This window comes from Vulpes lagopus, chromosome 3, assembly GCF_018345385.1.
Source record: "Vulpes lagopus strain Blue_001 chromosome 3, ASM1834538v1, whole genome shotgun sequence".
NCBI lineage: Eukaryota > Metazoa > Chordata > Mammalia > Carnivora > Canidae > Vulpes > Vulpes lagopus.
The window spans coordinates 102,130,775-102,146,295 of NC_054826.1; the positions used below are offsets into that span (position 1 = coordinate 102,130,775).

Genomic DNA, 15,521 nt, shown 5'->3' on the forward strand with positions numbered 1-15,521 from the left:
CAACACATGGGAGGCACACATGCCTTTGTACATTTTACGGGCCATTCTGGGGATCCAGCTCAGCCAGCCCTTAGACCACAGGCGAGGCTCACCCCTACCAGGAGGCTCAGGGGATCCCAGCCTGGTTTCCCATTCCCACTCAAGGAGTTCCTACATTACCATCGTGGGTTTCTCAGGATGGAAAAGAGTTGAAATGTCTTCTGAAGCTACATTCTTGAGTGTCTGATGCCTGGTGCCATGCTTTGAATGTCCTGGGGGTCCTACTGACCTTCAGGATGGGGGGGGGGTCCATGGCGGGGAGGGAGCCCAAATCACACTTATGTGTGGGTTCCTGGATGCCCAAGGTAACACCTGCTTGGATTTCCGCTTCTGAAACACCTGCCAGGGAAAGGACACCCCACAAGGTAAGCAGGTAGGACACGGCTGAGAAACTTCCCAATTGTTCCTAAACGGATCCCAGTGATCACATGCCCCAAGTTGGGTCGACCTCAGGGGAGGCGATGAGAAGCCACATTCTGACTCCTCAGTGGTTTGGTGTTTCTTTGAAGAATATGAACTCTTTGGGGGCACCTGGGTGGTCCAGTAGTTGATTGCCTGCCTTTGGCTCAGGTCATGATTCCAGGGCCCTGGGATCGAGTCCCACATCGGGCTTCTTGCATGGAGCCTGCTTCTCCCTCTGCCTATGTCTGCCTCTCTCTGTGTGTCTCTCATGAATAAATAAAAACAATGTTAAAAAAAAAGAATATGGACTCTTTGCTTTGTCTTTGCTGCCTCGACTGCGTTATCTGTGCCCTAAACACAGGAAGTGGCTGAGAGTAAAGATCCTTGAAGGAAGAACCCTTTCGCACCTAAATAGGTTTCGTTGCCTTAGAGCAGACCTGCCTGCAGCCGACAGAGCAAGTCTGTTTCCATCTCGCAGCCCCCGCCTCTCCCCCGCCCAGCGGCAGGAGGCACATCTGCTCCCAGACAATGTCCTAATAAACCTGGAAACATGAACACTTCTCTCCTGAATTGAGACAGAGCCCAGCTCAGGCACATCCGAGGGTCGCTCAATTTATCCCTCCAACGCCCAGAACCGAGCTGCGTGCCGCAGGTATTCAGACAGACGCCAGGCCAACAAAAGTTTGATTTCATGGACAATTAAACAGGGTCTCCATGCTGAATGAAACTGTCACTCACGGGCCCCAGATTTCTGGTTCCACTAACTCACGCAACCAACAACGTGACTGTCAGCCTGCAGCTCTGAGCAAATGGAGGCCTGTCAGCTGTTTATTCCTTAAACACTGCCTTTTCTCTTTGTATCGGTGGTCAGTCTCAGTCTGAAATTTAACAGAAGCAGGGGGTGCTCATGCACGGGGCTAAATATCTCTGAGAAGAAAAAAAAATCACCTTTTATCTGATCCTGGTTTAAGGAGGAGACAGAATGAGGTGGATGTCTAGAAGCAAAGGACACCTGTGCCGGGTGAGCTCAGGAAGAGGAGGCTGCAGAGGATACAGGGGTGGGTGTGAGGCGGGCAGGACTGACTGCCCGGCTGGGGAGGGTCAGCAGCAGGCCACCGCATTTGCTGACTCAGGGATTTCCGTGAATTTTAAACCTTTGGGAAAAGGTTGATTTTTTTTTTCTTTGTTTGATTGAAAAGTCCCAGGGCCAAAGACCCGAATGAACAAAATGAGTGGGGAGGGAGCTGGGAGATGCTGGAGGCGGGGGGGGGGGGGGGGGGGGGGGGGGGGGCAGGGGGTGCAGGGTGGCGATCAGGGACCAGAACTAGGGGCCTGTCCTCCTACTGACCAGCTCTCATCTCTGGGCTAACTACACTCATTTGTGAAAAAGGCAGAACAATGTCTGCCCGCACCGAGTACGTCCTAAATATGAATTTCACGGCTGCTTCGGAGGGGAAAATATATTTATAGTTCCTTTCGTGCCATTCCAGTCTATTGTGCAAATATGTAAATTCGGTTTCGTGATCTACACAATAAACTGCCTTGGGATAATTTGTGTAAATAAATCATCTGCATAAGCCCACTGCATAGTTTCCTCTGCCTTCCAGGGAATTTTGCAACACCGACTAAGAGGAAACGTACGCACAAGTGGAGACATGCATCTTTGGCAAGGCTGTCCTTGGGTCTGCACTCACTGACCGTCCTTCCCAGGAATGTTCCAGCCCGAGACGCAAATCTCATAGCTGCTGTTTGGTTCTATCTCCACGTTAGGACAGCATGGGGAGATCCCACAGAATTTCTAGGGGTTATGGTGACCATGCAGGAGAGCCAGAGGCTGCTCTGCCATCTGCCCCCACCTGCCTGGGCTGCCCCGGCCCTGCTGGCCACCTCACGACATCAGCCACCAGCTGACAAGCCACCTGCCTCCGGGGGGCAAGATGGAGATTTGGCTGGGTGAGAAGATGGCAGGCCGAGCAGACGGGCGGGTGGTGGGGGCAAGGGGCAGGGGCCACCTAACACAAAGTGGCTCAGGCTCCCCAGACACCCACTGGGGAGGAACCCCCGTGTGCTGCATGTATCCCATCAAAAATAAGGCCTCCTCATGAAAACCTGGGTCCATCTTACCAGATCCGCGCTCCCATTGAAAACCACTCCCCTGCGAGGAGAAAGTCTTGCCAGAGAGCTTTGGTGGAGAAAATAAGATAGAGCGTTTAATGTTTTGTGTAATGAGGCCTGTAATAGATGACAGCTGAGATCCAAAGCCCTAAGGCACCAGCAAGGTGTTTAAATATTGACAATCCATAAAAGCATTTCATTTGCCTCTGAGCTGCTGCTGGCCCCAGTCACCGGAGGCAGGAAGCGCCCTTCCGAGGGGAGACGGGGAGCCCTGCAGCCGCTCTGGTTCCGTCCATGGTCTGAAAGGGGAAATCTGTCTCAGAACAGAAGTGGAGGCCAAATTTTTAGCGCTCATTGAACAAGACAGCGTCTTGGAGGTCGGTTTCCTGTCACATCATAGTCCCTGGGGGCCGGTTTCCACATAGCGGCACCAACCTGCCCAGTTCAGGGTCCTGCTGATTTCAGGAGGTGCCCATCTGGCCGAGGCCCTCGGGGTACGGGGCTCCATGAGAAACCCAGGCCCACATCCCAGTTAGCTCGTCTTCACACCACCATCCACGCTCCCTAAAGCTGCATTTCTGGCCAATAAGCAACCCGCTTCCTTCGTTATGGTGGATGAATGAGCACATGATAACCCAAAGAGAATAGCTCCCCAGGCAAGTCTGAGAATCAATACCTTCTCTTTACTCAGAAAGTGCCAGAATGTGCTCTCCACTGTTCAGATTCTGAGCCCATACACCCGTGTCTGGCTGCTGATGTGATACATTCCCCATGGCTGATCTCTGACACGAAAATGCTCGTTTCAAAGATGTGCTGTCGCACTTGATTGAACAGGACACCATCCATGGGATATATATATTTAAAATCTTAAGCTGAGCTTTTTATTTTGCAATAATTATAGAACCCCATGCAGTTATGGGGAATAATGCAGAGAGATACCATTTGCCCTCTATCTGGTGTCTGCCAATGGGATCATCATGCAAAACAACAGCACCAGCATCACAACTGGGAAGTGACATTGACACAGGCCAGACACAGAGTGACCTGTCACCCCAAGGACCCCACTGTGGTCCTCTCACAGACACGCATCCAGTGGGGTTCTTAACACTCTAGTCAGGGACCAAGCTCTCAGGCAGAAGGAAATGAGTTGGCAAGGGTCTTCTGTGTGTGTATCTTCCAGGGCTTCTTATCTTTCCTTGGTTTCACAGACCCCTTTGGCAATCTGCTGACACTACACCTCTTCACCTCTGAGAAGGTGAAGGAACACCTTCTCAGAATGACTTCAATGCATAAAATAAATTGTAAAAGGAATCAGTTATGTTGCTGATGCCTATAACTACCTAGAGGTGACTAGAGGTTCACAGCAGCCCCATATCACAGATATTCAGATCCTGTGGGTCATGTGCAGTTTTTGTTGCACTACCTGGTGGACTGCATACATGGTTCTTTGGAAGATGGGGTACAGAGGCTTGGATTTTGGTGAGTGCCACTAGGCCAGGGTCACACCGGGTAACAAGGTCCGGGGAGCATTCAAATGATAAGGTCAACCATGCTGGGAAGTGCCTGTCAGTCCAGGATGAGATGGAAAGCAGTGGGATTTCCATTGCTGACAATTCCACAGTTTCTACAGCTACTTATGTGGTTTCCTACCTACTGTTGTGGGTTGAATTGTGTCCCCTCAAAATTCATGTGTTCAAAGTCTGATCCCCAACATCACAGTATGTGATCTCATTTGGAAATAGGGTCTTTGCATGTGTCAAGATGAGGTCCTGAGTTGGGGCCCTTCCTAATCCTGTATGACTGGTTGTCCTTGTAAAAAGGAGAAAATTGAGCACAGGGACAGAAGGGTACAGAGGAAGAAGGCAGGCCTGACCCGGCCTGTATTCCAAGCTCCTGCCAGTCTCTGCAAGGGCTCAGGAATTGGATGTTCTCAGAGAGCTTGCTGTCTGCTCTCGGGGCCACCTGCTTCCAGAGGGATGGGGTGGAGGGGCCAGTGGCCACAGAAGGCCTGTCACTGATTTGAAACCCTCCACTTCCAGAACAGACCAAATGCCTTGCTCAACAGGACCCCTCAGCCTGACGCACTGAATGTGTGAGTGCTTGAGCCAAAGAATTCTTCATATTGCCTTTAACAGATGCTGTTTTGGTCTCAGGCACCAGATTTTCTACCTGGAAGTTTCTAGGAGGTGTTTATAACTAGGAATCTCTCAAAAGCAGTTTGGCGGGCAGTCTGTCTGGCACAGTGATGTATGTGACCCTGCAGACCTTCCCTCTCGGTCCAACAGCTTTTTTAAATATCTGACTGCAAGGATGACTAGCACCATGGACGGGTTCTGGCAGCGGGCTTTCTGCATGCAGCCCTGGCGCACCGTGTTTTTTCATGCTCAGATACTTGCATGACCATCTGAAGGTTACAGCGGACATGCTCAGTGTTCTCTGCATTTGGTGACACCCTCTAGCTCCAAGGAGTAACAGCCAGCTCAGTGCGGCAGAAATTGATTTTCTAATAATGTCCATGCTTGGTTATTACTGTTGAATGGGAGGAAGAGAGCAAAAACCCTCTTAGGGCACACAGGGTAGGGAATGACCTTAGAGTCATTTCAGGAGCCTGAAAATGGGGCAGAGGACGTGTAGGCTTCCTGGGAACAGGCATCTTCATCATGACCAGAAAGGAGCAGGACTCTATCTGGGTGCAAACACACAGAGCCTGGGATGAGCCCCTGGAAGCACTCTTGAATCCTACTGATGAGTTGGAAATGTCTCTAAGTGTCCCTAAGTTTGCATGTACCTATTTCTGAGGAAGACGATACCACGTTCCCAGAGACCTGCACTGTGGCGCAACATGGAGAATCTCAGACCCGCAAGGTGGTGGAGGAGAGGGAGAGACGGGCCCAACATTTCATCAGGGTGCCCTCATCTCTGTATCGTTAGGGAAAGGCTGAGAGGAGCCCAAGGGCTCTGATATTCAGACTCTGGGGTTGGCAGGTACCCAGACCCTGCCCCTTACCTGAGGGCCTGGCCTCGATGACGTAGCCAGTGGTGGGTGTCCTGCCTGCGTTTCCCTCGGTCCACTGCAGGGTCAGTTCAGAGGCGGACTTTGTGACCAAGACATCTCTGGGGGAGCCCGGAGAGCCTGTGGGATCAAAGAGGCAGGGGACGGTAGAGACTGGGACAGGTGGAGCCAGGCCTAGGTGGCTTAGCCTTGCCACATCACACTGTTCTCATCCTAGATGTGGGAAGGCTACTTGGGCCTTTGGGATTGACCAGATGGAACAGAGATGAGCCATGCCATGGGCCCAGTCCTGTGCCTGATGTACAGGGGCCTTGTGAACCTAGATTCTGCTACCCTCATCTTGCTAAGGTGCCCAATAGTTTAAGTACAAAGCCATGTGGCTCCTCATCATGATGTGAACACTTCAAACTTCTCTTGTGTATCTGGTTGCCAAAATTCATGTGTGTTTGGGGTGCCTGGGTGGAACAATTGGTTGGATGTCCGACTTTTGGCTTTGGCTCAGGTCAGGATCTCAGGGTTGTGAGGTCAAGCCCTGAGTTGGGCTCCGTACTCAACAGGAAGTCTGCTTGGGATTCTTTCTCCCTCTCTCTCTGCCTCCCACTAGAATAAATAAATAAACCCTTAAAAATTCACTTGTTTTCTCCCAACTTTTTCAGAAAACAACCCAAAACATTACATGTTTAACACCTAAGAATTTGCTCATCTATATTTAACCAGTCCATCTATAAAAGATGGTGCTAGCACATGCTTTTGAAGTCACCCATGCTGCCAAAATGGTCCTACGTTCCTTCCCACTCTGAGTGGGCCACGGTCGCTTGGCCGATGGTGAGGGCGGACCCCTGGGTGGAGGGGGCACACCACTTGCCTCTGGCGCTGTACTGGGCGCAGGCCCCACCACAGAGCTCCACTTACCCTCAGCTGGCCCGGCCGTGACATTGGCTTGCAGCTCGGGCCCGTAGGCAATGGTCCGTGCTTGCACGCGGAAAAAGTAGGTGACTCCTTTGGTGAGGTCCCGCACCTTCAGCCAGCGCTGCCAGTTCCCGTTCACGTCCACCGTTACCACCTTGCTCACCCCTGGAACCAAGAGCAAAGGCCAAGAGAGGGCCGCATTTAGAGAAGCAACCGAGCACCAACTATTTCTCCATGGCAACAGGGACAGCGTCCCTGGCTTGCTAAGGAAGTACTGCTTACAATTAGGAGGAGTTTAAGTGGTGGTAATAGCCAATTTCAGCACAGATACGTGTAATTAGTGTTTAAGTCTCGTAAGTGGTGCTGGCAAAGGGAAGACCCAACCTCATGGTGCCAAGCGGGAGGTGGCCCAAGTGTCCCACACAGCACTGGGAAGACCCCTGTCCTCCTGCACCCAGGTCAGTCTCTCCTCCCCTGGGCTCTGAGAGGCACCAGGATCTGTGTCGCTTGCATAGGTGACCTGAAGCTTCCTGACTTCGGGGAAGAGAACAGAGAAGAAGATGCAGGAGTTTTCATTTCAGCTAAAAGATGGGCTTCCTGCAAGAGGGGTCTCCAGCCCAAATGAGTTGGCCAGGCTGTGGCCTAAAGACCTCAAGCCACTGGTGAAAACTTTATCTTTGGATTTTGAAGCATTGATGAAGAAAGGCTGTCATGGCAAATATCGATGCCCTGCATTTGGAGAACCATGAGGACAGGGAGACATTTTCACTCATAAATACATAACTGAAGCAAAAGTGTAGCTGGTAATTAGAAAATTGAAATTTAACACTGGGAGAGGAAGACACATAGTAAAAAGTATACAAATGCAGCATTTTCCCAGGACAGAAATGGGGCTCTCTGATTAAAGTTTGAAGGTGATGTGTTAGAAAAAAGGCTTGTAAGCTCCTGACACAGCATGTGGATGTCTCTGGGCATCCCTTGGGGTGGGGCGATGAAGAGGTGGCCCCTCTGACACTAGTCAGCAGAGCTGGTCGGGAGTGCTTCCCCAGCACCTGCCCCTGCCCCTGCCATTGGCCAGGTGCTCAGCGTGAATGGACGGGCCTGGGCGGTCATGGCTGGGCCTGCCCTCAGTGTGGATGGCTGGTGGACTCGGACCCTTCATCCTTGTATATCTGTGACCTCAGAAGAGCCCAACAAAGTGTTAATGACAAAATGGGTTCATCCTTCAAAGTCATCAAAGCCAATGTCTTTCAACCTACAGTTGTCCAAATACCTTCCAGCTGATTCACTGTTTTCATATTATGCCTTTTGTAGAACATTGATCCAGCTAAATGATTCTCTTCCAAACTATGTCAGAATGTTTCTGACTGTGTTTGAGTGACCTCTGAACTTGAGTTTTTCTGTTGAGGAACAGGGCCCTTTCTGCCCAGAGAACCTGCCCTCACCTTGCGTGGCTCAAGAAAGGGGCTTCAGGGTGACAGTTTGCACACACAATGACCACCATCAGCAAATGGATGGGATCTTTTTGGATATAAAGTTATTCTGGATGGCACCCCTCCTTTTTTTTTTAATTAAAAAATGCCTTTCTTTTCCCCAGAGCAGAACAAACCCATGTGCAGATTTTGTGAATTCCAACCCACTAGGAGGTAGAGCTAGTCTGGCCTCCCCTGCATCTCAACTATGTCAGAATCTTATTTATTTAGTCAATTTTTAAACCGTGCCCTGCTCTACAAAGCCCCAGGGTGCAATCATATAAAATACTACCATTTAAAACATTTAAAAAAACATAAAAGTAGCTCTTCCATAAAATCTGTTCCCTAAAGCATGAGAAGTGGCTCATGCTCCATGTGGCTCGGTGCTCCCCACCGTGACCAGGGGGCTGGCCAGAGGCGGTGAGGGGTGAGCCAGGCCCATCTTCCTGATGGAGTGACCACAGGGCCCATTGGCACTGAGTGGATGCTCTGCTCTCTGCTCCCTTGGCCAGGGCTGATGAGCATCTGGCTAGCCCGGAGTCTGCCCCGGAGTCTGTCCACGTGTATCCCAGGCACCGCCAGGGCCCAGGCGAAGAGGCAGGAAAAACAGCCAGGAAAATCACTACCGGCTGACATCACTGTTGTACAGCTTTTCCTCCATCTTCACCACACAGGCGTATCTATGTGTATAAGCACACATGTCATGTCTTTGGCAATCTTCACCAAAGGACTGGCATTACTGCAGATTAGTGTGATTCTAGCCCTTGCTAAACATGCCTGATGTTTTCACCTCATTTGCAGCCACATCTCTGGGAAACATTCTTGGAGGCATTGTGAAGATCTGGAAATTGTTCAGAGACCCACTTGCTACTTTCATGATTTCCTACTGGGAATCCGGATAAAACATGAAGGAGACAGGGTTTGGTTTTCTCTAAGAGACCCCCCACTCAAGAGGCCCGTACACCGAGCTGATGGGCCAACTGCTGCCCTAGGGAAAGGGATGCAGCAAAGGCTTTGTGGAGGAATGAAGGGGGCCCCCACCCCCACCCCGAGAGAGCAGGATCTAGGTATGGAGGTGGGACAGTGAGGGCTGGACCAGCGGCCAGAGATGCTGGGCAGTTTGACCTCCGCTGAGTGTGTTCCCCGTCACTGCCTTCTCTGGCTTCGTCCCTGAGCATCTTGTCTTTTTCATGATATAACAGCATAGTCCTGTGGTCAACTGACATTTCCCTTCCCTCTTGCCAGCCAGAAGTCAAAATGCCCCAAAGGGCGTACGGGCAGAGAGAGGGCACAGGCAAGCCTCTCCTGCTCTGAGTTTCTGCCCTTTACTGGCCTGTGTTCTCTTCTGGGCTGGGTGGGGTCAGGACCTGTGGCTGCTGTCTGGCCAAGCCAGGGGCTTTGGCAGATGCCATCAGACCAGACAGGCACATGGGGGGGGCGTCCTGAAAAGTGATCCTGGCATTAGTGGCAAGCAGTGACAGCCCGAGAAGGTCACGGGGTCAACCACGCGGCACTAAGGAACAGGGCTGGTGAGCTGGTGGCCAGGGACATGGGAGGACCTGGGGGCCCATGACTGGCTTCACCCCCAGCTGGAGCAGGGGTAGTGCTGCTTCAGGATGGCTTCTGCAGTTGACACAAAGAACCCTCAGACTCGCGGAGGGCCTGGGCTCAGTGGCGGCTTCGATGCTTCCCATCACCTGCCCTGGGCCTGGACCAACCACGAGACATCAGGGAGTGTGGGATGCGCTGGAGCCACCAACATGGTCCAAGTTTGGGGGTCTGGATGGTTTCTTCTCTAGCACCCAGGGGACTTGATGAGGCTGTGCACCCCGAGATTCTGGAGAAATGCATGAGCCGCTAAGCGAAAGTGCTTTCTTCTCATGGCCTGAGTTCAGAGCATAGCACACTCACTGCCGAAGCAAGGAAAGCAGGCAGGAAGAACCAGCCCTCTTGACAGACAAGAGACAATGCTGATGACGGACAGACTTATTCCTTGTGGGAAGAGGCAAAATAGTTGCAATCAAGTGACTCTGCCTATTGTCACTGGAGGAAGAATGACAAGCGCCACTGGTGGCCATGAAATGCTTTGATGACCACTCCTCATGCCGCTCTTGCGGTGTCCACTGCGTGTTTACTTGCAGTTGTGCAAGCACTCCAGACACATCCCCATCATGGTGGCTTTCAAACCCATCCGCTGGGGTTCAAACCCCACCCATGTCCGCATTCCTTACCTGCAGGCTCTAGGATGTCATCTTAAGGGCTCAAAGCCTGATTTCTTGTGAAATGCTGATAAAAGCGGCCCTGACACTGTGCAGCTCTGTGCACTTGGAGGGCATACCTGCAGCTACTTTGCTTGGGCCTGATTTGAAGTAATCCCTGCCTCAATGCACCTGAGAGGTGGGCATGTGCATTGGGGCCGTGTTTACAGGGAGCAGAGAAAAAGCTCATGTCAGCTGCGCATGAGGGACCTGAGTGTCTAGCTGGTGTCCTGTGAATGATGCCAACATTGCTGTAGAATGGCCACGTGACCACAACCCTGACAGCACCAGGAAACCACATGTGCAGGATCATCTCTCTGGAGGGGGAGGCAAGGGCATGGGGACAGATGTGTTGTGAGCCAGCAGGACTCTGGGACATCAGAACTGGATGTGTGGGGGATCACGAAGCAGGGCCTGCCATGGCTCACAACCAAGTGGTGATGATGGCCATGGTCTTGCCTGGACAGCAAGTACTTTTTTACAAGAGTAGGGGAGCCAGCCTGGGCACCAGACCCAGGGGTGCCCACCACAGAGTTTCTAGAAATTCTACAAACCCATCAATGTACTTATTTGAATAAATCACTTATTTGAGGAAGTATGGGAAGACTACTGTCTTGATAAGGAAGGACTCTAAGGTCACTCAGGACCACAATTCTTGGCAATCCTTTCTCCTTTCCATGTCACTAGTTAATCTGCAGGGTTGGCTCAGGAACCAGTGTGTGTGTGTGCATGTGTGTGTGTACATGGGAGGGTGCAGACAGTCCTGGGCAGCAGGATGGATGGTGTCCAGTGGCTCCCTGCCCTTTGCCCATGCAGAATGAGCATGCACAGAACCTGGCTCCTTCTGGGCCTGTGCTGCTGGGACTCCAACCCCAGCCGTGCCCAGGCCACCTGGTCCCCAGCCAGGCACCCGGTACTGAAAAGAACACAGCAGGTACGGCCATGAGCTCTCTGCCATTTCACAAACTATAGGCCTGCCCTAACTTTACTGTTATTTACCAAAGTGCCTCAATTGTCTGAAACTCTTCCCTCACGTTTTTGCATCTTTGATTTGGGATTGATGATGCAAACGTATTGGGCTGCAGTTTACTGCAAGCATTTTTTCTTTCTTAGCACTTCATAAAATAACAATGAATCTTAGAGTCAATAATGGTATTTTAGATTCAATGACATAAAATCTAGTGCTTAAATTTTCTTCAAATCAACCCCCTGTTTTACTTGAATGTACTTATTTTAAAAGGAAACTTATCATGGCTTTAAATGGAGCGCCAATATTATTTGATGTGTTGGTTATATTTTTTCCTCCTAGACATTAAATAATCTATACTGTTTATAGCCTGGCTGTGTGTTTTACCAGGGGAAGCCCGCCCTGGGCTAGTCTCCCTTCCCTGGCCCCGGTGTTGGGCACACAGTGGTCGAGAAAGGATGTCTGTGGACCACTCCAAGAGCACCTCAGCTGTGTGCGGGGAGGAGGGATGGGTATACCAGAAATCGAAACAGCGCCAGAGGCAGTAACACAGCAGGAGCAGAGCAGTGCCCCCCAATGACAGAACCAGGGTACGCTCCTGTCTCTGCCCTCTTCCTGTGCAGTCGGAGGCTCCCCCGGGGCCCCACTGCAAATATGTGCATCCCTGGTCCCTATTCCTCATACCGAGACCCCTGGCTCCAAGCCCCTTCCCAGGTGCTGTGGCTGCTGCTGGTCTTCCCAGGCCTAGGGCCACAACCCCTTCTCTCCAGAAGCTTGTGTATCTTCTCTTTCCATCTATAATTCATCTTTATACCTTAGTCACTGTGTCTCTCAGGCTCCTCTGTGTAAACACTTCCTCTGCTCTTCTTAGAGGGTCTGTGCTGCTTTTGACTGATCCTTGGAAGTTTGGAGCCAATCAATAAATCTTTGCAACCCATGGCAATGAGACTGTGATTGTAGCCAGAGGGACTCTGGTCTGTGTGAGTCAGACCCTCTCAGGGCATTTCCACCACAGCCCTCATGACCCAGCCTGTTGCTCTCACATGGCCTCCTCCCCACTCCTCAGGCTTGACCTCAGGATGCTGGACCCCACCCCGAGTGGCCTGTGGAAGGCCTGAGCTTCCCCAGGAAGGCCTTCCCCCAGGGGTTCAGCGCACCTGGGTCCTCACAACAGTGGTCACCATGGTATCGTGGATTGTTTGTGGGTGAGTTGGTTCTTTTCTCACTGGAATAAAAACTCATGTATTCAGGGAAACAAGGATCTCGACAAACAATTTGGTAAAGATCCCTGCTTCCCTGGATCTATAGATTCCAGCATCTAGAACAGTACTTGGCATGCAGCAGTTGCTTCATAAAGACTCAAGTGAAAGAACAAATGAGGGTGACAGCAGAAAAATCTCTGAGGATGCTGGGTGGTTAGAGCCCCTTCCAGGACGCCCACAGAAGCTGATGGGCCTATGCTTTCTGTGTGGTCTTAACAAGTGGTGCCCATGACGACTAAGATCTCAGGAGAACAGGAGAGAAATGTGAAAGGTCAAAGGGTGTCCCATTGCAAGCCAGTTGGGAGAGGGCTGTGCTGGAGCCCAGGGTGCAGAGGCTCACAGGCATCCAGCGGGCACGCTCCTCACCCTGCAGACCGTGGAGTGCCGTGAGCACACCTGTGAAGCCAGCCCTCCCCGCGCTCCCCTCTGGCCTCACCTTGGACAGGCGCTAAGGGCTCGTAGACCACTCGATAGCCCTGCAGGATGCCGTTGGCTGCCACCGGTTCACCCCAGGAGACATTAAGCGTGGTAGATGTTATTTCTGAGAACGCCAAAAAGCTGGGGGTCCCAGGAGCTAGAGGAACACAGCATAAAGGGACTTTGAGTAAAGCTCCTTTATAGATCATTTACATATATGTCTACGCCTCCACATAGAATGAAAGTGTTACTAGATGTTATTTTCAACTCAGTAAAAGTCTCCACGCAGTGGGATGAAAAGATTTATGGACCATCTCCAAACTTCCCAGGATCAACCAGAAACCTGGACCCTCCTGAGAAGAGCAGAGAAAATGATGGGGTTTAAAAACAAAGGAGCCTGAGAGACGCAGGGACAAAGGCATTAAGATGAATAATAGATGGAGGCGCAGAGGGAAACGCAGAGGGCTTCATTTCCCGGCCACCGAGGCCACTGGAGGCTCTGCCCACTTTCCTGGCCTCACCCTGGAGTGTGGGAGGGGGCCCAGCGAGCCATCCTGGGCAGAACCTCCCTGTGGTTGCAGAGGGCCAGGCATGTGGTCAGGACTGCCCCTAGAATCACCACCATGTGTCCCCCAGCTGCTCTCCCTCCAGTCATCCCTGTGACCTGCCAGGTCCCTGGTGCCCTGGGGGGAAACAGGGGACCCAGCCTGGATTCCAGAAACAGCTCCTCACCACTGGATGAGGCCCCGAGGAAGCAGCCCTTGCATGCTGGGCAGTCATCTCGTGGGAAGGATGTGGGATGCTTGGGAGTCCCCGGCCCCAGGAGATGGAGCACCTGCCTGAACCCACTGACTGCCCGGGAGCCCTGAGTGGGACAGGTCTCCTTGGCTTTCTGGGTCTTACACTTCCTGGGTCCCACGAAGTGCCTCTCAGATCCCCGGGACCAGCACTAAGCTGCATTCCCTTGGTATTCCTGACCACTTCCTAATGACCTCCAGGTCACTGGGAAGCTGAGAGCCACAGGAGAACAAGTGCTCGAAGCTTCTTCTGGAGAAGAGCCTGAACCAGGCCCTTCTGGATCTGCATGCCCTGGGTTCTGCCCATGTGGGTCCCCATCTCTGTGACTTCCTGGAGAACCACTTCCTAGATGAGGGGGTAAAACTCATCAGGAAGATGGGTGGCTACCCCCCAGGCTGGGCTGGGCGAGTATCTTTTCAAAAGGCTCACTCTCAAGCATGACTAGTAGCCTCCGGAGACCTGCAGCCTTTGAGGGACTCCTCTGGCACCTCCCCACCCCTCAGTGTCAGGGCTTGTGCCTGAACCTTTTCCCTGCAGCCACTAGGCAGCTTTTTAACCATCCTGGAGCCCTTTCCCGAAACATGGATCAAATGGAGACAATAAAGCTTTTTGCAAGAAACAAAACAAAACAAAACAAAACCTGTGTGTGTGGAGGTGGGGCCGCAGGCCATGTGACACCTGACAGCGAAATGCTTTTAGGCCAGTGTCTGAGAGGCAGCTGTGATTCCAGGTTGTTTGTGGCCCCGAAACCCAGGGAGCGCCCGTACTGTGGCCTGGGCTCAGTGCACTGGCACTCGTCCCCTAGGGCTGTGGACACGTAAGAAGCTCCCTGAGGGAATGGGAAGGAGGCCTGGGTGCAGATGCAGAGCCTGCCTGCCCTCTGTGATCCTGGAGAGTCTGGAGGTAGGCACACTGTGCTCACTGTCGTCTCGCGGGTACCAGGGGCCCCACCAGGCAATAGGCCAAGGCCAGCCCCTGGGGGAAGCAAATGAATCGCACCCAGGCCTGCCTCTCCGGAGATCGAGATCCCCTGGCACACATCGGCATGTGTTCTGGGTCTGGTGAGCAGAGAGCTGTGGGGATGGAGAGGAGGGGCCCCTCGTTTGTCTGGGCTCAGGGGCTACTGTGGCCATTGGGAGGGGTGCCCTGTGGAAGCCTGTGGGGTGGAAACACATTGCTCTCTTACCAGCCTGATGGGTGCGCCCCTGCCTGGGGTCACTCTGGGGCCCGTCTCCGGCGGCATTGAAGGCCGAGATGCTGACCAGGTATTGGGTGTGACTAGTCAGGTTCTTCAGCTTCACCATCGTCTCCGGCAGGAAAAGGACCTTCATCTTCTCTGTTTCGTTCTGGCTCTCTGCCTCCCAGTAGTAAACCTGTTGGAAAGAGCCAGAAGTTGGAGGCAGGTGGTGGAGGAGTGGCTGCCCCTGTTCCTGAGCCTGTGGGAGACAGAGGAGGCCCGAGTACAGGGTGATTTGGGACCGTGGGCCGAGCATGCCAGCCCCTGGGTCGGCTATGCTGTGGCATGGAGGGCAGAGAGTCGGGGTGGAGGGGCAGGGGCTGAGGTCAATGCCAGGGGGAGGGGAACTCTTGGCTGCTAACAGAGTTGAGGAAGCCAATAATTTGCATTTCTGAGTTGTTCTTCCAGAGTTTGAGCTTTGCCTAACTGAATAAAACATGGGGGCTTGAAGATGGGAGTGGCACTTTCTCCTAGGTGCCTGTAAGTAGAGTTCCTTTTCCCTTCCAGAGCTTAGTGCTTGTATTTATGGCCTGCCCCTTCCCTCAGTCTCTTGGAAAGGAGGGAGGCCGAGCACACCTACCCCTGCACCAGCCTCTGCAGAGAACAGGCACCCGAGCCTCTCTGCTGTGCTC

At 52.4% G+C, this 15,521-nt stretch overlaps 1 protein-coding gene across 1 annotated transcript in view; it reads right to left on the bottom strand.

The window, feature by feature from the left end:
• The window catches only part of SDK1 (sidekick cell adhesion molecule 1), a gene marked incomplete at its 5' end in the record, with an annotated part of 911,733 nt that overhangs the window by 27,393 nt on the left and 868,819 nt on the right, over positions 1 to 15,521 (bottom strand). The window contains 4 exons of the mRNA XM_041750102.1: positions 5,564 to 5,689; positions 6,482 to 6,643; positions 12,874 to 13,011; positions 14,839 to 15,025. Coding sequence (XP_041606036.1) covers positions 5,564 to 5,689; positions 6,482 to 6,643; positions 12,874 to 13,011; positions 14,839 to 15,025 — 613 coding nt within the window. The remainder of the gene's footprint in view (positions 1 to 5,563; positions 5,690 to 6,481; positions 6,644 to 12,873; positions 13,012 to 14,838; positions 15,026 to 15,521) is intronic.